The following is a 20736-nucleotide window of genomic DNA, read 5'->3' on the forward strand; positions in this document are numbered from 1 at the left end:
GCAGGAAGGCTTCCCCGGGGCCCTGGGCTGAGAGCTCCCCTAAGCAGAGACCAGCCAGCTACCCAGCAAAAAGCCCTTCACAGCCTTGCCAGCCTCAGGCTGAACTGTACAGCATCAAGGCATTACCACATTTCAATCTATTACTCTGTGCCAGCTAAGCAGTGATCTTCCACCCTCTCCTAGCCCTAGCACCCAACGTTCCACCTCCTGTCCTTCTGGGAGCCTCCTATCAGGGTTTGTTCCATAGTAAACGGCTCATCTCACTAAGCCTGCTATCCTCAAAGTTCATCCCTGTGGCAGCCTGTGTCAGACCGTCATCCTTTTGTTTTTTTTTTTTTGTAGAGACAGAGTCTCACTGTACCGCCCTCGGGTAGAGTGCCGTGGCGTCACATGGTTCACAGCAACCTTTAACTCTTGGGCTAACGCGATTCTCTGGCCTCAGCCTCCCGAGCAGCTGGGACTACAGGCACCTGCCACAACACCCGGCTATTTTTTTTGTTGCAGTTTGGCCGGGGCTGGGTTTGAACCCGCCACCCTCGGCATATGGGGCCGGTGCCCTACTCACTGAGCCACAGGCGCCACCCTGTTTGTTTGTTTTTAAGACAGAGTCTCACTATGTTGTCCTCAGTAGAGTGCTATGGCGTCACAGCTCACAGCAACCTCAAACTCTTGGGCTTAAGTGATTCTCTTACCTCAGCCTCCCAAGTAGCTGGGACTATAAGCACCCCTTACAACGCCTGGCTATTTTTGTTGTTGCAGTTGTCATTGCTGTTTTAGCTGGCCAGGTTCAAACCCACCAGCCTCAGTGTATATGACCAGCGCCCTACCCACTGAGCTATGGTCACCACCCATCTCTGCTTTTTAAGGCTGAAAAATACTCCACTGAATGGCACATCACATTCTATTTATCTGCTCATCAATCAATGGGCACGTGGGTTGTTTCCACTTTCCACCTGCTTTGAATGATGGGGCTGTGAACACTGTGGACATAGGGAGAGTGTTAACGAGAGATGATGCTGTGTAAGTTGGGCAGCTGTGGTGGCCTGGACAAGCTCCCGGCACCTCCTGGCCTCTATGCTGCAGGTTTAGTTGCCAAATGCCTGAGAGGTGACATGAAAATCACAATGAAGGCCCCAACATGCCAACATAGGAATGCCAGCCCACCCCACCTGGTACAGAGGCAAACCACAAGGTTAAGCAATAGGCCACTGCCTATGTCACTAGCCAGAAGCCTTTTTTTTGTTTGTTTTGCAGTTTTTGGTCAGGACCGGGTTTGAACCGGCCACCTCCCGTATATGGGGCCAGTGCCCTACTCCTTTGAGCCACAGGCACCGCCCCAGAAGCCTGTGATCGCAGAAGGAACATGCCCATTCTTTGTGCAATTTCTAGTGTAAGCACAATTTAAAATAAGAATCCCTTAAGGACACAATAGGCACAACAAAAAAAAATTCCAGCAAGCTTGAAAGCTGCGGTCTCAAGGGCAGAAGTGACCTCTTCATTTCTAGGAAAGGCTGCTGCTTAGATACGGTGCTCCCAGCACCAACACGGACACCTCCAACCCTCATCTCCACCATGCAATGACAGAAGACTGCACCCCACTGACAGACAAAAAAACTGAGACACACGGAGTGCTCTGCACAGCTTGAGTCTCTAAAAGGACATACTCTCTTCTCCAGATAGGCTTCAATCTCAGCAAAGGTCAAGTGCAGGCCAAGGTTACAGCTGCCTTGCAAGAATGATCCGGACCGTTGCGCTTTTTTTTTTTTTTTAAATTGAGACAGAGTCTCACTTTGTCACCCTTGGTAGAGTGCCATGGCATCATAGCTCATAGCAACCTCAAGCTCCTGGGCTCAAGTGATTCTCCTGCCTCAGCCTCCTCAGTAGCTGAGACTACAGGCACCCACCACAATCCCTGGCTATTTTTGTTTGTCTGTTGAGCAGGCCCAGGCCGGGTTCAAACCCACCAGCCCTGGAGAAAGGGACCAGCGTCCTAATGACTGAGCTACGGGTGGCCCCCCACTGACTGCTGAACTTAAGCCACCACACAATGCAGGCCCCAAGGAGTCTCTGTGCCAAATTGTGTCTTTACCTCATATTCTTTCAGGGTCCCCTTCCAGGTGCACCCATCACTGGGACAGACGGCTGGCAGGCTCTCCACTTCCCTGCGGGCAGCATTATCTGGGAAAGCCTGGGGAGATGAATAGCCCTCAGGTTAATCCTCTTCCCAGGCACCCTTTGTTTACAAAGCATGATGTACCGGAGAGGCACCTCTCATCCAAACCAACACTGTGTTGCTTTCCTGGTCTGCTCTAGAAGCAGAGGCAGCTTCCTGAGGATTAACTCGCCTCTTTTTTTGTTTTTTTTTGAGACAGAGTCTCAAGTTGTCGCCCTTGGTAGAGTGCAGTGGCGTCACATCTCACAACAATCTCAAACTCTTGGGCTTAAATGATTCTCTTGCCTCAACCTCCCAAGTAGCTGGGATTACAGGTGCCCGCCACAACAACCAGCTGCTTTTTTTTGTTGCTGTTGCTGCAGTTGTCGTTGTTTTATAGCTGGCCCAGGATAGGTTCGAACCCACCAGCCTCAGTGTATGTGGCCGGTGCCCTACCCACTGAGCTACGGGCACTGCCTAACTCACCTCTTGATACCAATCTCTCCAAACCCTAAACATCATCAAGTCTGCTAAGGAGCAACTTCTAACTTCTGAAGTTTCATTCTGCCATCAGTGTTGTTAAAGGAAATTAAAAAACATTTTCTGTTTAACATTTTTGGCTTTAAGACATTTTACTCACCGAACTGCTTTCTAAAATAGAAACACCTTCTTCGTATATGCCCTCATGAACACAAGCGGCACAATTCTGAGGCCCGGAACTAGTGGGTAAAATGACGAGAAATAAAAAACAAAAACAAACAACTCTCACTGTGAAACTCACTGCCAAGAATAAATGAACACCATTTGCTTCAGCTCAAAAACATAACTCCACATCACAATTCTTTAAGCTTTCTCATCTTTAATGAAATCAACAAGTATATATTAATTGTAAAATTGTTTAAAGATTTAAAATAGATAAGATTCAAATCCTGAAAGGGGGTGTCCAGGGTCTGGATCTCTGAGGCCAAGTCATTCCTTCCACCTTTGAACAAGGCTCTCTGAAGAGCTCATCACCCAAAGACAAAGGCTCTGGAAACACAGGTGTCTGTTTCTCCCCACAGCACCAGCCCCACTGTGATGTGCACAGAGCCTCGCACCTCTAAGCTCTGACTCTCCCATACTCACTGACCAGTCACCTCACAGAATGAGGCTCATCTTTAACTATCCAGAGCAGCCAAAAAGTGAGCTATAGCCTAACTTCACACTTCCTAGTACCTACATTAAAAGAAAAAACAGGCAAAAATAATGAGGTACTGTATTTGAAAACCCACATATCCAAAATACCATCTCACGTTAGTATTTTATTTTATTATTATTATTTTTTTGAGACAGAGTTTTGTTTTTTTTTGTTTTTTGTAGAGACAGAGTCTCACTTTACTGCCCTCGGTAGAGCGCCGTGGTGTCACACGGCTCACAGCAACCTCCAGCTCTTGGGCTTATGTGATTCTCTTGCCTCAGCCTCCCGAGCAGCTGGGACTACAGGTGCCCGCCACAATGCCCGGCTATTTTTTTGTTGTTGCAGTTTGGCCGGGGCTGGGTTTGAACCCACCACCCTCGGCATATGAGGCTGGTGCCCTACTCACTGAGCCACAGGCGCCGCCCGAGACAGAGTTTTGTTATGTCACCCTCAGTAGAGTGCCATGGTGTCACAGCTCACAGCAACCTCCAACTCTTGGGCTTAAGCGATTCTCTTGCCTCAGCCTCCCAAGTAGCTGGGACTACAGGTGCCTGCCACAATGCCCAGCTATTTTTTGGTTAGAGTTGTCATTGTTGTTTGGTAGGCCGGGGGTGGGTTTGAAGCCGCCAGCTCTAGTGTACGTGATTGGCGCTCTAGTGACTGAACTACAGGCGCCGAGCCTCAAATTAGTATTTTAAACTATTTACATTTTTTGTACTAAGCCTCTGAAATCAGGGAGTTGCTTATACCCTGAAGCACATCCAACCTGGGCTGAGGCTGCCAAGGGCCGCCAAGCCGGGCAGTACAGTTTTAAAGCCAGTAGCACCCACCCGTCCCCTGCCTCCCAGCCAGGGCCTGCAGGCTACACAAACCTGAGGATGGTGGTCAGGCAAAAGGAGCAGTACCGGTGGCCACACTGGGCCTGGAAGGGCCTACGTAGGACGTTCCTGCAGGCAGAACACAGGTACTTGGCCTCTAGCTTGGTCCCCAGAAGGCTCTTGGAGAAGCCAGGCTGCAGCAGGTCCAGAGAGCCAGAGGGGGTAACACTAGCTGCAGCCATGAGAGCTTGACCCCCACAAACCGCCACGCCCTAAGGAAGAACACAGAGCATGTCATGCCTCAATTCCAGAACCATCCTCCTGAGAGAAGATGAAGTCTATGGCAATTACAGCAGGCAATGTTGAGGGGCCCGGGCCATCAACTGATCTGTGGTTAGGAAATCTGGGAAGAGCATTCTAGGGCTTTGGGGAGCCCTAGAAACAACCTGGTCCAAGCTTCTGCTACTGACACAGAAACTAAGGCTCAGCAGGGTTGACAACCACACACTGGCACCCACCCACACAACCCACAACTCTAAAGAAGCACAACCTGTCACCTTGCTGCTGCGCACATCCCCCAGCTCGGGGAACAAGCCACCTTCCTTCTAACACTAATGGTCGGCAGCCCTCAACCCTCTGTACCCTTCTCCCCTAAGGTTCCTACAGTTAAGTATGTTTTAGAATGGTAGATAGCTTCTAAAATATCTCGTAACAAACCTACTGGGCAGAAAATGCCCATCTGCTGGCACTCAGGCCTTATTACCCACAAGATGGCCGTACCATCAGATCAGCCCCTACACCAGGAGCTCAGCTCATCTGGGCTGCCTACTCCACTCCCTGGTTGCGATCACATTCCCCACTGGCTTTAGACTGAGCACTCAGCCTTCAGAGCCCCCTACCATGCCAGCCCCACCCTGGCCTCTGCAATCCATGATGCCTCAGCCACCTGGTGCCCTGTGCCCACTCCTCTAGCCCCTCCCCAACCCTACCTGCAGAGACACCTCCTGCCTGCCTCTCACCCCTCCCTCCCTCACACCCTGCACAGCCACTCTGCTGGGCCCCACTCTCCTTACAGAACACGTGCATGGCAGCCTTCTCTTCGTCACTCATCAGGGAGCACCCACCATGCAGCCCTCAGTGTGCAGGAACCCTATGGAGAGGTCTGCTCAAGGCTGGGGACAGAGGGAAGGAATGAGGAGGATGCTGAGACCCACTAACTGCACATAGTGAGCATAGGAGGAAAGCAAGTGGTTGCGCGGCACTCTAAACACTATCTCAGCTCCTAGCGTCACCATCATCCAGGAGCCCTCTGGAAAGCCATGAGTTCTTCACAGGGGAAGGAGTGGAAAGGAACAACCACAAGTCTCCAAATCATGGCTTTCAATGTCTTTCTGCACGAGAGAGAAGGCGCTCTCCAGCCCCACCAACCCAGTGTGGGTAAAGCCTAAGTACAAAGCTCTCAAAGCTTTTGGCTGAAGTGAAGTTAGTCCATGTGTTCTTAGTTCCACTCAGGTACAGGGAACGTCTATGTCATAGAATCCATGAGAGCAGATGTGAACCAGAACACAGATGAACAGTCCCCCACGGAGGAGAGGGGAGGCCTAGGCTTCCCCAAGGTGCAGGAGGAAGTCCTGAATGAGCCCTGTGCTACTCAGCAGCTCCAAGCCTAATACTGGGGTGGCCTGAGCGCTTAGAACACATAGCCCCTTCTTGCTGTGCTCATAGTGGCATTTGTTACCTAAGACTCACCTATCCACTCTCCCTTCCAAAAATAGCCTGAAGGCCATGGCCAGCTGGAGGTACACTCTGTCCCAGTCAGGGCTTCTGCCCCAAAAGAGGTAAGAACTGGAGCTGTCTCTGTAGCGAGAGAGACTCCCCATACCCGCAGAGGAGCCTGCTCCAGAAGGCAGGTGGAGCATGCTCTGGGAACACAGAGCAAGAAGGAAAGGGGCATGACATCTGGAGAGCCTCCAGAGGGAGCCTGGGAAGGTGGGAACTGGCAGTAACAGACTGGTCTTGCAAGGAAGAAACAACCTCCAAGAATCCCCTCTCCATAGGGCAACCCCAAGGAATGTCCTCTCAAAACCATTCCAATGTCTAAATGACAAATACATTTCCTCTTCAGTAAGGACAGCAGATGCTGACTGCTCTATGCCTAGACAGCAGCTCCAAGCAGCTCTAAAATGGGGCCTTACCATCTCCTTCAAGTAAGACCATGCTGCAGTTGCGGCCATGAAGTGGCGCTGTTTTCCTCATTGACGCAACCCCTGTTTTTCTCATTATGTGGTGATTTGCTAGGTACAGGCACATAACTGAAAAGGTTCATGAAACTGTATTTATTCTTCCTGACAGGTATTGTGAGTTTTCTATTTCATCTCCTTTCTCTGGTCAGAAGCTACTTAATTGATTTCATGAATGGTTTAAAAAACACTGCTTTCAGGGCGGTGCCTGTGGCTCAGTGAGTAGGGCACCAGCCCCATATACCGAGGGTGGCAGGTTCAAACCCAGCCCCGGCCAAACTGCAGCAAAATAGCCGGGCGTTGTGGCGGACGCCTGTTATCCCAGCTACTCGGGAGGCTGAGGCAAGAGAATCATCTAAGCCCAAGAGCTGGAGGTTGCTGTGAACTGTGACGCCACAGCACTCTACCAAGGGTGACAAAGTGAGACTCTGTCTCTTTAAAAAAAAAAAAAAAACCAGGGCACAGTGGCTCACACCTGTAATCCAGCACTCTGGGAGGTCAAGGCAGGAGGACTGCTTGTGCTCATGAGTTTGAGAGCAGCACGAGCAAGAGCAAGACCAAGACCTCATCTCTACTAAAAATGGAAAAAATTGGGCCGTGCCTATGGCTCAAAGGAGTGGGGCGCAGGCCCCATATGCTGGAGGTGGCAGGTTCAAACCCAGCCCCAGCCAGAAACTGAAAAAAAAAAAAAAAGAAAAAGAAAAAATTAGCCAGGCATAGTAGTGGGCACCTGTAGTCCCAGCTACTTGGGAGGCTGAAGTGGGAGGATCACTTAAACCCAGGAGTTGGAGGTTGCAGTGAGCTGTAATGAGGCCACTGCATTCTAGGCTGGGCAACAGAGCAAAACTGTCAACTGGGCAACTGTCTCAAAAAAAAAGAAAAGCAAAGAAAAGAATAAGAAAAAGAAAAAAGTAAGAAAATCACCAGTTAAAAAAGAAGCCACATTCTTTAGGTCTGAACTCTATTTTGTATTTGTTGTAAGATGTTAGATAAAATACAACAAAAAATATGCACCCCTCTCTGACTGTGGTTCTGTTGTATATACAGATGGGGCAAGAAGATAAAAGAAATGAAGATCCCTGAGTGAGGTAGGAGGCTTTAGGGTAATCATTCTCTGTTTAAAAAATATCACAGACTTGTGATATTATTGCACACATGCAATCTCTCAGATGAGGTTTTACTCTCACGTTTAGGAGTCAACACTCCTCCTAAACACAGCAGAAGATTGCTGAAGAAACACTTTTTGGCCTGAATGGCCACATCTTCTGTGGTATATTAAGTCCATTTTATTAATGCATCAATTTTTTACTCATTCGAACACAAAAGAACCACAAAAATCATCTTTTTTTTCTTTTCCAGTGATAAAAGAGGGAAGAGGCCACCACTCAAGAGGACCTGGAATCTTGCTGCTCCTCCTGGCTTGGTCATGGCACTGTCCTGATGCAGCTGGGATGATGGGGATCGTTACTCCTGTTTTAAACACATAGCAGCAACCCCAGAGTCTCCCAAATTCACCAGGCATTAGCCACCAGCCCACACAGGCAGCCAGTCAAAGACCTCTCAGGTCTCACCCATTCCCATGCTGCACTCCGGGGTTCCTGGTGCTAAATGGATTCCTTAAACAGTTGTTTGAATCTCACCCAAAAATATGTTTTAAAAACTGAAAACAATCATAGGCTGGGCGAAGTGGCTCACGCCTATAATTCCAGCACTCTGTGAGGCCAAGGCAGGTAGATTGCCTGAGCTCAGGAATTTGAAACTTGTCTAAGCAAGAGCAAGACCCCCATCTCTAAAAATAGAAAAACTAGCTGGCGTGCCTATAATCCTAACACTCTGGGAGATTGAGGCAAGAGGACTGCTTAAGTCCAAGAGTTGGAGGTTGCTGTGAGCTATGACACCACCGCACTCTATGTAGGGCGACAGCTTAACACTCTGTCTCAGAAAAAAAAAAAGAAAAACTAGCCAGGCATGGTGGCGGTGCCTGCAGTCTCAGCCACTCGGAGGCTGAGGCAAGGGGATCACTTGAGCCCAAGAGTGTGAGGTGCTGTGAACTATGACACCGTGGCACTCTAGCCAGGGGTCTTTCACACACACAAAAAGAAAACCATCATGAATTCTCAAAACTGCCATGCCAAAACTTTTAACACAGTGAAACCCACCAACTCATTAAATCCCCTAACACATACTCCAATTTCCTCCAACTTTGCAATAAAACTTGTGATGCCTGGCCTCTATCCAAACCTCCTCTGGCTAACCCTGGGCACTTTTGGTGGCCTACACAGGGCTACTCATCTGAAATCATACTAGACACAGCAGAGGCAGGACTCTCTTGACTGCCCACCATGGTTATCTGGGTCAATGTGCACACCGAGGCCTGGTGCAGGGCAGACAGCTTGGGCTGCTTGCTCCTGCCTTTTCTACTTACAAGGGCTATTATAGGTCAGACTTTATTAGCAATTTGACCTGGAAATAAAACGCACTGCTGGTCCTTCAGACTTCCAAAATCTCTAAAAATCCCAACTCTATCAGCTTAGTTTGTTAAAAACAGAAACAATACCAGATTGCAGTGACCTATCTCCATGTGTGAGTGATCATGCAGGCAGTCCCTGATTTCACACTTAATTCATTCCTAAATATACGTTCCAGATGTAAATGCATTAACTTCATACAACAGACATACATTTTGTTAAGAGGCCATTTGTACCAGATGCAAAATAGCATTTATGGAATATTCCAGTTATGCAGTTCAAGGACAGGCAAAATGAATCTATGACAATAGAAGTCAGAACAGCAGTTACCTTTGGGGAATCAGTGTTGCCTACAAGGGGTATGGAGGGCAATCTGGGGTGCTAAAGATCATGTATACATAGATGAAAATACATCTGGATATACAATTAGCAGTTGCACAGCAAAACAAGAAAATGGGAGTTTCTATTCCCAAAGAGCTAAAATAATAAAACAATGAAATCCTAATGATGATATATCTATGCACATTTCTCAAAAATAATCCAGTTTATAATATTAAAAATGGCAAAGAGAAAGCTCAACATGGTATTTCAACATAGAAGACCCCCTGACACCCTCTCATGACCAGTGGGAGGCAATCCAGCACCCCTCTGCTGAAGGTGGAGCAGGGCTGCATGCTCCCTTCACACACCCAGCTCCAACCTGGGTGCCACTGTCCTGGGGAAAGAACAGACCACGGAGAGAAGATTTCTCCTTGGAGAGGATTTCTCCTGAAAGAAATCACAGAGACCCTGATTGAACTGGAGTCACCTAGCAGCTGAGATCTGATGTGCAAACTCTGGAGATGACATGGTTTGGTGGTATCAAATGAATAACTCACAACAGGGTGAGTTGTGACAGAAGTCCAACACTGCCAAAACCATAATACCAAATCAGATATGGTGTGATCTGGCTACTATGGGGGTTTCCCTGCCACCAATAAATGTTCAGTTCCACTCTTCTCACAGGCAGATGCCAGGATGCCCCAAATGCTGCAGATTCAAACTCCTCAAATTACCATCTCCACCAACAGCCTACTACTCTTTTATACAACACCGGATCCGTTTAAGAGTTCACCTGGTTACACCAGTTTTTACCCACTTATCTAACAAACCCACCGAGGTACTATTCAATGTGTACATAGCCATGAATATAACACCTCTCCCAAGTACTAGGAACTACTTCAAAATTGTAATTTTATATGGAACCCCATCTTTTTCAGATTCAACATAATACCAAATAGAAGCTTGGTAACAACTTAAACTCCAAGTAATTGTTTATACAAAATTATTAAAAGCAAATGTCGCAGGTCTTACAAGTAGTTGATACTTATTCACACAATCAATACATTTAGCTTTTTTAAATTAAAAACTAGAGTTTCTTGGCTCAGAGCCTATAGCTCAGTGGCGAGGGCACCAGCCACATGCACCAGAGCTGGAAGATTTGAATCCAGCCCAGGCCTGCCAAACAAGGACAACTGCAACCAAAAAAATAGTCGGGCATTGTGGCAGGCACCTGTGGTCCCAGTTACTTGGGAGGCCGAGGCAAGAGAATGGCTTGAGCCCAAGAGTTTGAGGTTGCTGTGAGCTGTGATGTCATGGCACTCTGCCCAGTGTGACACAGTGAGACTCTGTCTCAAGAAAAGAAACAAACAAAAAAAAAAAATCTAGAGCTACTGACACATAACCTTAATTCTGTCCTTTCAAGAGTTTGTGGCTACACAGCAGGGTGTGTTCTCAGTCCTCATCTCTCATGACCCAGATGATCACCTTCCATTTTTACTACTCCAAGTGTGAGCCTGGTTTTCTTCCCACCAGGACATGGCAGCTCCAAAGGGACAACTTAGGACCTTACTTCCCCTGACCCCAGACTTGCACCTCCAGTTGCCCCTGGGAGTTCCACAGGATCTGCACTTCCCCATCTCAGCCCATGAAGTGCCACTCTTCAGTAACACAGGTGGACTCTTGCAAACACGGAGTCCTCCTCCTCTCCAGCTGGCTCTACCTTCTACAGACACTCAGAATCTGACCACAAAGCTGCTGCTACCCTGGCAGGGTTCTCCCTTCTCTCAGCAGCCAAAGGGACCATGAACACAGGACTCAGACTAGGTCCCCTGCTCAGAGTGCCCAATGGCTTCCCAGCCTGCCAGCCTCACAGCCGCCAGTACGGTCTCCCCCTGCTCAGCTGTCCAGGACCCAGCTCCTCACAGCAAGCCGTTTGGTCCCAGGAACAAGGGGCAAGAGCTGAAAAGGTGGCAGTGGTGGGGTCCATAGTGCCTGACTGCAGTGCCACCTGAGCCCACTTGGTCCTGCTCACCTCCAGCACACTCCATGATCTGTGTCACTACTGTGGACAGTCCACTGCCTCTATACCAGAGTATAAATCGGAGCCAGGCCTCTGTGCTCTCCCGCCAGGACACTACTGTTCAGAGCCATGCGGCCTGTCCACTGCTCACAGGGCTGCAGAAAAGTGACCTTAAGTTCCTGCTTGTCTAAAGTTTAAACAGTAGTGACAATAGTGAATCCTGCAACATGCAAATTATACTGCGATAAAGGAGATCGTACAGAGCCAATAAAGTTCAACAATTTTAGGCTGAGTCACTAAATCCCACCTTCCTCGCAGGTGAGACGCAGCTCCCGCGCAAGGGTGACAGAAGCAACGTGGCGGGCTGGTGTGGCCGCACCGGGACTCGGCCAGCCGCAACGCCCGCCGGCCCGACCCCGGGCTCGCCCCTCCCAGGGCGGCCCCCGCCCGCAGGCTCCTGGGCGCCGGCCGTGGGTGTCAGCCTATGTCCACGCCCTCGCCACCCACTTAAGGGCTCTGGGCTGCGCTCTGACCGACGGCGACACGATACGCCCCAGGCTCCCGAGTGAGCTTCCCGGAGCCGGAGGAGCCCCTGCGCGAGCGGACTCGGGGTCGCCGCCGCACCCGCCCGGCACGGAGACCGGAAGCGCTGCGCGCGGACAGCTATACCTCGGGCACAGAAGGCTCAGAAAGCCGCCCGGGGCCACGCGAGCCCCCACGCCCCGAGCCACCCCGTCAAAGGCCGCGCGCGTTCGCGAACTTCCCTGCGCCAGCGCGCACACTTCGCTTCCGGCCCGGCCGCTCCTCAGTCCGGCAGCGGCCCGGCCCGCCCCCGGCCAGACCTCCCCCAGCCCCGGCCTCGGCCCCAGCCTCAACCCCGCCCCCGCCCCGCAGCCCAGGCCAGCAGCCGAGTCCGCTCCCGCCTCACCCAACGGTCGCCGCACGCCGCCAACTAAGCGCCCGCCCCGCCGCGGCAGCAGCCGCCGCCGCCGCCGGCCCACCCGCCTGACGGACTGACGCGGGAGCCTACCGGCGACCCCTCAGGAAACCACAGAGGGCCTCGATTGGCCAGGTCTGCTGCGGCCTCCTGACAGACTGACGCGAAAGCCTACCAGGAGCGCCCGAGGAGCCGCAGCGGGCGCCGATTGGTCGACGCTTCCGCGGCGTGTGTACCAAAAAGGCCCTCCCCCTTCTTGCTAACAGAGCTTCCTTCGGGACTCGCGCGGCTGCGGGGATTCCTACCCCGAGCCCCGCGCGGTGGCCTTGTCCGGGGCCGGGGGTCCCACGGGCGCCTTCGCTGCCGGCGCAGAGCAGGGCTTCCATGCGGATCCACCACTGGGGAGCGAGTCTCCGGGGGCGGTGGAATGTTCTGGAAGTGGGCGGGGCCGTCGCTGGCCTGGAGGAGGTGGTGGGGGTGTGTAGCTCGTTTGGACCGTCGGGCTGCTAGACCCTTCCCGCGGGGCCGCCGGCTTCGCCGTGGACGGGCTCTTGAGCTTGTGGGCCGTGCTGTCCCCTGCGACGCTGGCAGCGGCAGGCTCGCTCCTCGGCTGGGATTCGGGGTTCTCCCGTGCTCCGTGACCTTCGGCGAGAGCGTTTGCCGCGGGAAGCGCTGGATCTTGCCCCCGCGCTGTGCGGTCTGTGATTGCCCCAGTGATTGCATTGCGAACATGCCTTTATTTAGACTTTAATGTTTTTTTTTTTTTTTGTAGAGACAGAGTCTCACTTTATGGCCCTCGGTAGAGTGCCGTGGCCTCATACAGCTCACAGCAACCTCCAACTCCTGGGCTTAAGCTATTCTCTTGCCTCAGCCTCCCGAGTGGCTGGGACTACATAGACTTTAATGTTTTTGAAGTTAGAAAAGAATGATCCTGATGACGAGCCTGGAGACGGAGGGCTCAGGCATGCCTGACCGGGAAGTGACCGCCCACCCGAGCTCGGAGGCAGTAACACCGGCGTCTGGAAAGTCGCCTCTTGCTGGCTTAGAAAGCCGTGAATCACTCTGGTCGCTGGCCTGCTGGGGGATTCCCACATGGGTTCTTTCCTCCCAAAAAAGAAAGCAAAAGTCACCGAGGGCGGGGCTGAGAGGATGTCCCCTGGTAGAAACAGGAAGATCCCGGCCACCTCCCGCTTCCGGGGGACTGGGGCCGTAAAGGGCACCCAGGTTCGGGCTGGGATGGGGACAGTGCGGTGACCGGAGGGAGTGGCACAGGGGGAGAGGCGTAGGCCTGAGCCGGGCTCAAAGCAGGTGCCGTCACCAGTGGCTTCCCTGATTGGCACGGCCCGGCGCGGCCCGGCACGGCCAGCTGCTCCTTCTGCCAGCCTGACCTCATCCTCTCACATCCACCCTCTGTGCCCAGCACAGCCCTGGGGACACATCTGAATGCCAGTGACTGGTCAGGTCCCTCAGGTGTGGTTGTGCCACCAGCCCCCACACACCCACCTCACGCCTTTTGCTCAATCTCATTTAGACCTTGGGATGACAGAGACCAGCTTGCACTTGGGGCCAGGAGTCTGAAGGCTGGCCTGGGCAGCCTCAGGACCCCAACATGGGGTCCCCTGAGTACCAGGTGCTGTCCCCAGGGAAACAGCCATCTCAGTCACCGTGCATTTATTCACCCCAAGAGCTTGTTCCCTATTCTCTTCCTGACATTTGAAGGTTGATCCTGTGGTGCAGCTTTTGAAAGAAGCAACTTTCACTGTCAACTCTACTGTCATTGGCAAAAGTGTTCTCAGAAAGGCCAGCTGCCACCTCTGGCTGGAATTCCCTGCCGTGGCACCAGTGGGGTCTGTTCCTTGGCCTGTACACAGCCCACGGTGCACCAGGAGGGAGTGTATCTGAAGTCCCTCCTCACTAGCTCCCTGGGGGCCCCCAATGAAAGGAGAAAGGCTTGACGGGACCAGGAGGCAAGCCAGCCTCCTGACGTCAGTAGGGCAGGTCTCATCCTGCACACATACTGAACTGCTGAGTGGAATAAGCAAAGTCCACATCTTGGGTGGGCCCTGGCCGGCCCAGCCAGAGCCCTCTGTGACTGAGAGCCTGTGCTGTTACTCAGAAGGCCACATCTGTGCAGGTAACAGAGAAGGTGGGTTTCTATGAACTTGGGAAGGCACACAAGAAAGAAACCGAGGCAACGGGTGGGAGGGGCAGGATGTTCTTATGGCTTGTTATACCAGTTTTGTTTTGGAGACAGTCTCTGTCGTCCCAGGCTAGAGTGCCATAGAGTCAAAGCTCACAGCAACCTCAAATTCCGGGACTTAAGCGACCCCAAATAACTGAGACTACAGATGTGGCTAATTTTTTCATTTTTAGTAGAGATGGAGGTCTCACTGTTGCTTAGGCTGGTCTTGAACTCCTGAGCTCAAGGCAGCCCACCCACCTTGGCCTCCCAGAACACTAGAATTAAAGATGTGAGCCACTGTGCCCCACCTCTTTCCTGTTCAAGCCTCACATGATGCATTAGCCTCAAATGTGTCTTGAGCAGTGGTTCTCAACCTTCCTAATGCCATGGCCCTTTAATACGGTTCCTATGGGTCGCGACCCACAGGTTGAGAACCGTTGGTCTTGAGCAACACAAGGTCACTGCAGAAAAACAGCAAAGATTACCCCAAATTCCCCCATTAGGAGGCAAGCTCTTCCAGCACCTGAGATCCCAACCTGCTCAGGACACAGATGCCGCTCGACATTCCGCTTGACATGATGCCACGGCCTCATGTACGGATGGCTAGAGGGGCCCAGCCTGCCACTCAGCCTTTGTGCAGTCAGCACCCCCACCACCACTTGGGCCACACCTTCCCTCCCCCAGGTACTTGGCACAGTTGGGCCCTCTTTAGGCCTTATGGTCTTAGCATGAAGACTGTCTCTCCCCACAGTGGTCTTAAGTGGGTTCTCCTCCCTATAGCCATTACCCCTGGTAGATGAGCTTCTGGACAGGACCCAGTTCCTATCATGCTGCTGGATGGTGGAATGGGTGGTAAGGGAGTGACAAGAGTTCAGTCCAGGGCTGCTGGGATACCTAGTCTCTGGGGACCTCCTGGAGGAGTGCCATTTGCTGTATGGAGTGGGAACTACTACCTTGGCAGGCAGGGTTGAGGGTGAGGGATGCAGGACAGGATGCTGCAGAACCCCCTTCCTGACCACTGTGCACACACACCTCAGATGGCTCTGCTCATACTCCATGACCCCCTGGCCAAGGCCACACAGCCCCTTGTCCCAGGTGCTCTAGGTGGACGCTTGTGCCCTGCTGCAGCCAGGTACTCTGGACCCCACCACTGCCATATTTTCACTCCTGCCCCTTGGTCTAGGGAGCAAGGTAACTGGGACCAACTGAGACTTCTGACTCTGGCCTTGCTACCTGGCCACTGTCATTCTCTGCTTTCCCCTGTGCAGGGACCATCCGGGTCCTCTCTGCCCACCTCTTCACCTGGCCATCTCCCTTCTGACCATCACCAAGGCCCTGCTCTTGGCTCTCTCTAGGTACCCCCTGGCTGAGCCTGAGGGCAGTCATTCCCCATGGTGGGGATCTCCCTGGCCCAGAGTATTGGCAGAGAATCCTGGCTGGTGGCCTGGCCCACTCACCCTCCCTGGACTGCTAATACAGCTACACAATTGTGTTTATAAACAGAAAGCAAATACATTAAATGAACTTTAAAAGAAAGCAAAGACTAAAACTTTATTATATAGATTACAATTCCATTACATTAGGACAGGTGCAGGGGCTCACACCTGGAACTCCAGCACTTTGGGAAGGTGACACAGGAGGATCCCTTGAGAACAGGAATTCAAGACCACCGTGAGCAACATAGCCAGACACTCCAGCTGTGCTTGTTTATTTTTCCTTATGGTTGATCAAACACCACTTTTTTTAACCTGAATTTTGAAAATGTACTATACTTAAAACCACAGACACAGAGTTAGGAAACACCTTGGACACAAGATACGATGTCATCAGAGACTCATCAGCTTCTGCTTCCTGGTGTGCTCTGAGAACTGATTCTGTGTCTTTGTTTCTTTGAAGTTGTTTGTAGTGGCTGTGCAGTTGAAAAAAACTGTAAATTCAAATGAAAACTCCCTGACTCAGTGCCTGTAGCTCGTGGTTAGGGTGCCAGCCACATACATCAGGGCTGACAGGTTCAAACCCGGCCCCGGCCAGTTAAACAGCAATGACAACTACAACAAAAAATAGCCAGGCATTGTTGTGGTCTCCTGTACTCCCAGCTACTTGGGAGGCTGAGGCAAGAGAATTGCTTAAGCCCCAGAGTTTGAGGTTGCTGTGAGCTGTGAAGCCACAGCTCCCTACCAAGGGCAACATAGTGAGACTCTGTCTTAAAAAATGAAAACTCTATATGGCCTCGTGGACTGATGGTGGGAATGACTCAGGTGTGGTTACCGTCCTGTTTCACTGTTGAGGTGAGGGGGCACGAAGTTCCCCAGGGTTGCAAATACACACTGTACCTAAATTCCAGGCACTCCCTCCAAAAACAGTGTGCATCTGGTTTCCTCATAGAATGGACAAGTGTGTCATACAAAACTTGCCTCTGCATCAGAACACCACAGTCACTGCAATGACCAGTCAGCACTTAACACCAACGAAATTACTTAGGACTGCCAGCATGCAGTAACACTGAAAGCAAATGAGCTTTCAGTGAATTTTGTTACGTAAAGTCTATTCTTTGCTCTCTGATTTGCAGGAGGAGTTGAGATCGGGGGAGATGAGCTGTGTGGCTGGCGGTGGCTTGGCCGTGTGCTATGGAGTTGGCAGAGAGGCCCAAGCACTCCAGGACTGGCCAAGAGTCTGTGTGAGGAGCAGCTTGGCCCCACGGCCCTGCCTCAGCCAGCATCTCCAGGTGACTTTCCCCTTCTCACTCATACTGCAGGCAAGAGGTGGCAAATCTTGGGCCTTTGGCCTCATGGACACTGAGCTCAGTCCTTCTCTGTGGCTCCCATGAGGCCAACAGCCAGGCTGAGCAGGACAGGGTCGGGGGCTACATGTTGCTCTTTGGGATATGGGACAAAAGGCTCCTGTTCCACCCAGTCACCCTGTAGTGGAGCTGATGTTGGGAAATCCTGCCAAGTCCAGACGTCACTCCACTCAGCAGCCCTCCGCAGGGCACAGACAGCCAGGGACTACCAGGAGCTCAAGAAAAGACAGAACCCCAAGCCTAGGGAGGAGTGGGTGCAGGGAACAGAAGAACGTATGGAGGGAAATAAATTAGTCATCTCAGAGGAGAATTTGTGAAACAGAATACTATCAAATTCAGTGCTATAAAAGGAATATATAGAGGGAGAGCTTAGAAATTATAATTACATTTGTATAATTATAAATTTATATTTATGAAATTATAAATGTGGGCTGGGCACAGTGGCTCATGCCTGTAATCCCAGCACTCTGAGAGGCTGAAGCGGGAGGATTGCTTGAGCTCAGAAGTTCAGGAACAGCCTGAGCAAGGGCAAGACCCTATCTCTACTAAAAATAGAAAAATTAGTCAGCCATTATGGCAATTGCCTGTAGTCCTAGCTACTCAGGAGGCTGAGGCAGGAGGATTGCTTGAGCCCAGAAGTCTGAGTGAGGTTGCTGTGAGCTAAGCTGATGCCACATCACTCTAGCCTGGGGCAACAGAGTGAGACTCTGTCTCAAAAAAATAAATAAATGAAAAGAAAGAAAAGGAGTTTAAAAATAGAAAAAAGGGGTGGCGCCTATAGTTCAGTGGGTAGACCACCGTCCACATAACACCAAGGCTGGCAGGTTTGAACCCAGCCCAGGCCAGCTAAACAACAATGACAACTGCAACAAAAAAATAGTCAGGTATTGTGGCGGGCACCCAGGAGTTTGAGGTTGCTGTGATGCCAAGGCCCTCTACCCAGGGTGACATAGTGAGACTCTGTCAGAAAATAAAAAAAAAAAAGAGAGTGGCACCTGTGGCTCAAGGAGTGGGGCGCCAGCCCCATATGCCAGAGGTGGCAGGTTCAAACCTGGCCCCGGCCAAAAACTGCAAAAAAAAAGAAAAGAGGTGGGGCATGGTGGCTCACACCTGTAATCCTAGCACTCTGGGGGGCCAAGGTAGGAGGATCACTTGAGTCTTGGAATTTGAGACCACAGTGAGCTGTGATGACACCTGCTCAACAAAGCAAGATCCTGTCTCAAAAAAAAAAATAAAGGTAATATTAGAGTTTCATCTAGGAATCCAAGAATCTTAGTAAGAGGAATTCCAAAAAGAGGGAGTAAGTAATAAAGAGTGTCTTTGTTTTGTGCTGCACCACAGACTACTGAGACTGGGTAATTTATGAAGAACAGAAGGACATTTCTAACAGCTCTGTAGGCTGCCATGTTCAGTAATAAGGTGCTGGGCCTGCTCTTTGTTTTCCAGATGGTGCCTTGGACACTGAGGAACTGTGTCCTCATGGTGCAGAAGAGTGGGAAGGGTGAAAGAGCCAAGACTGGGATAGGGAAGCCCAAACTCCCTCTTCCGCGACCAGGCAGCTCCTGAGACACTGGCATCCATCTATTCACTCCATCCTTGTGACCTCACTTGGCACTTCCTCTCAGCACTGCTTTCGGGATTAAGTTTCCAACATGTTTTGTGGGGGACAACTTCAAATCACAGCAGAGGAGGAAGTCAATAGCACAAGAAAATATCTCCTAAACTGAAGGCTTTTACTCTCCAAATTTAGAGGGCCAAAGGCACTAAGCAGTGGGTGGGACCAAGACACACCGTGTCTCTCACTGTGAAATTGGGGAGCAGTTGGGCGGCGCCTGTGGCTCAAGGAGTAGGGCGCCAGTCTCATATGCCGGAGGTGGCGGGTTCAAACCCAGCCCCGGCCAAAAAGCCACAAAAAAAAAAAAAAAAGAAAGAAATTGGGGAGCAGTAAGCATAAATAGAAAGTCCTGAAAATGTCCAGATGGGGGACAGGGCCCTACAGAGCACATCACACATAATAGGTGGATGGCCACCAACACATGAGGTTTTCCACTGTACCACAGGAAGTGGAGCACAGGAGGACATGCCCTGGAAACAACCATCCAAGAAAAAAACATTAACACCAGCACATACTCTTTTTTTTTTCTTTTTTTTGAGACAGAGTCTCCCTCTGTCGCCCTGGGTAGAGTGCCGTAGCGTCACAGCTCACAGGAACTTCAAACTCCTGGGCTTAAGTGATTCCTTGCCTCAGCCTCCCGAGTAGCTGGAACCACAGGCACCCGCCACAATGCCCAGCTATTTTTTGGTTGTAGTGGTCATTGTTGTTTGGCAGGCCCAGACTGGATTCGAACCCGCCAGCTCTGGTGTATGTGGCTGGCACCTTAGCCGCTTGAGCTACAGGTGCTGAGCCCGATACCCATACTCTTAAAAACAGATTTCCAATAACTGTAAGAGCAAAGAACAAAACAGAAATTTCTAGAAATCTAATAAAAAACAGACTGATTCTTAGAACTGGTAATCAAGATCAAGCAAAACAAAAAGTTACATGAAATGAAGTAATCGGTTTTATGACTTTTTTTTTTTTTTTTGAGACTGAGTCTCACTTTCTTGCCCTCAGTAGGGTGCCATGCTGTCACAGCTCACAGCAACCTCCATCTCCTGGGCCTAAGTGATTCTCTTTTCTCGGCCTCCTGAGTAGCTGGGACTACAGGCACCTGCCACAATACCCAGCTATTTTTTTTTGGGGGGGGGTTGTAGTTGTCATTGTTCTTTGGCACGCCCTGGCTGGGTTCCAACCTGCCAGCTCCGGTGTATGGGGCGGGTGCCCTACGTGCTGAGCTACAGGCGCCAAGCCACTTTTATGACTTTTATTTTTAAAACATTGACCCTTGGGGTGGTGCCTGTGGCTCAGTGGGTAGGGCGCCAGCCCCATATACCGAGGGTGGTAGGTTCGAACCCGGCTCCGGCCAGCTAAAACAGCCATGACAACTGCAACAACAACCAAAAAAAAAAAGCTGGGTGTTGTGGTGGGTGACTGTAGTCCCAGTTACTCAAGAGGCTGAGGCAAAAGAATTGCTTAAGTGCAAGAGTTGGAGGTTGCTGTGAGCTGTGATGCTATAGCACTCGAACGAGGGCGACAAAGTGAGATTCTGTCTCAAAAATAAATAAATAAATCAATAAAAATAAATAAAACATTGACCCTTAACTTAAATGTTTTGTTTTCCAGATTTAAGAAAATGTTCTCTCATAAGCTATATACAGGCTACAATAATCTGGTGAAGTACACTTTTGTGAACAAAGATAGGACCATTTGCTTTTTTTTCTGTCTTTATTCCTCCAAAATCAGAAAGTACTTATGAGTATTCTTCTTACTTTTTTTCTTCTTTCCTAGTGTCTTTTTCGGAAAAGAAACTTACTATTGTTATTTTAGAGACAGGGTATCTATGTTGCCCAGGCTGGTCTCAAACTCCTGGACTTAAGCAATCCTCCTTCCTTGGCCTCCCAAAGTGCTGGGATTTCAGATGAGAGCCGTCCCATCCCATTGTCCCCAAGGCCTTGTATTTCTTTTCAGTTTAACTCTCCCTTCTTTTTTTTCAGTCTTGAATGAGGTTAGGGTTAAATTTT

General features: G+C 50.6%; 1 protein-coding gene and 1 long non-coding RNA gene across 7 annotated transcripts in view; one reads left to right on the top strand and one right to left on the bottom strand.

The window, feature by feature from the left end:
* The window catches only part of TRAF2 (TNF receptor associated factor 2), a 42842-nt gene extending 30199 nt beyond the window's left edge, over window positions 1-12643 (bottom strand). For 2 of the 6 annotated variants that reach the window (XR_008373431.1, XM_053557468.1), the window contains exons 1-4: window positions 12439-12643; window positions 4202-4419; window positions 2793-2871; window positions 2090-2188 (exon numbers count right to left, since the gene is read on the bottom strand). Coding sequence is in view for 1 of the 6 variants with exons in the window: in XM_053557468.1 (XP_053413443.1) it covers window positions 2090-2188; window positions 2793-2871; window positions 4202-4419; window positions 12439-12519 (477 nt within the window). In the remaining 5 variants the exon portion in view is untranslated. Of the gene's footprint in view, window positions 1-2089; window positions 2189-2792; window positions 2872-4201; window positions 4613-4868; window positions 11471-11503; window positions 12056-12124; window positions 12215-12438 lie in introns of those variants that run through there. The other 4 variants (XR_008373432.1, XR_008373436.1, XR_008373437.1 and 1 more) reach the window with 4 other exon arrangements.
* A 244-nt stretch (window positions 12644-12887) lies between these two features.
* On the top strand, window positions 12888-19385 carry LOC128562492 (uncharacterized). The gene is made up of 3 exons (XR_008373439.1): window positions 12888-14279; window positions 16885-17040; window positions 18562-19385. It is a non-coding gene; the product is annotated as an uncharacterized LOC128562492 (long non-coding RNA).
* Window positions 19386-20736: the final 1351 nt, after the last annotated feature.

This window comes from Nycticebus coucang, chromosome 2, assembly GCF_027406575.1.
Source record: "Nycticebus coucang isolate mNycCou1 chromosome 2, mNycCou1.pri, whole genome shotgun sequence".
Taxonomy (NCBI): Eukaryota; Metazoa; Chordata; class Mammalia; order Primates; family Lorisidae; genus Nycticebus; species Nycticebus coucang.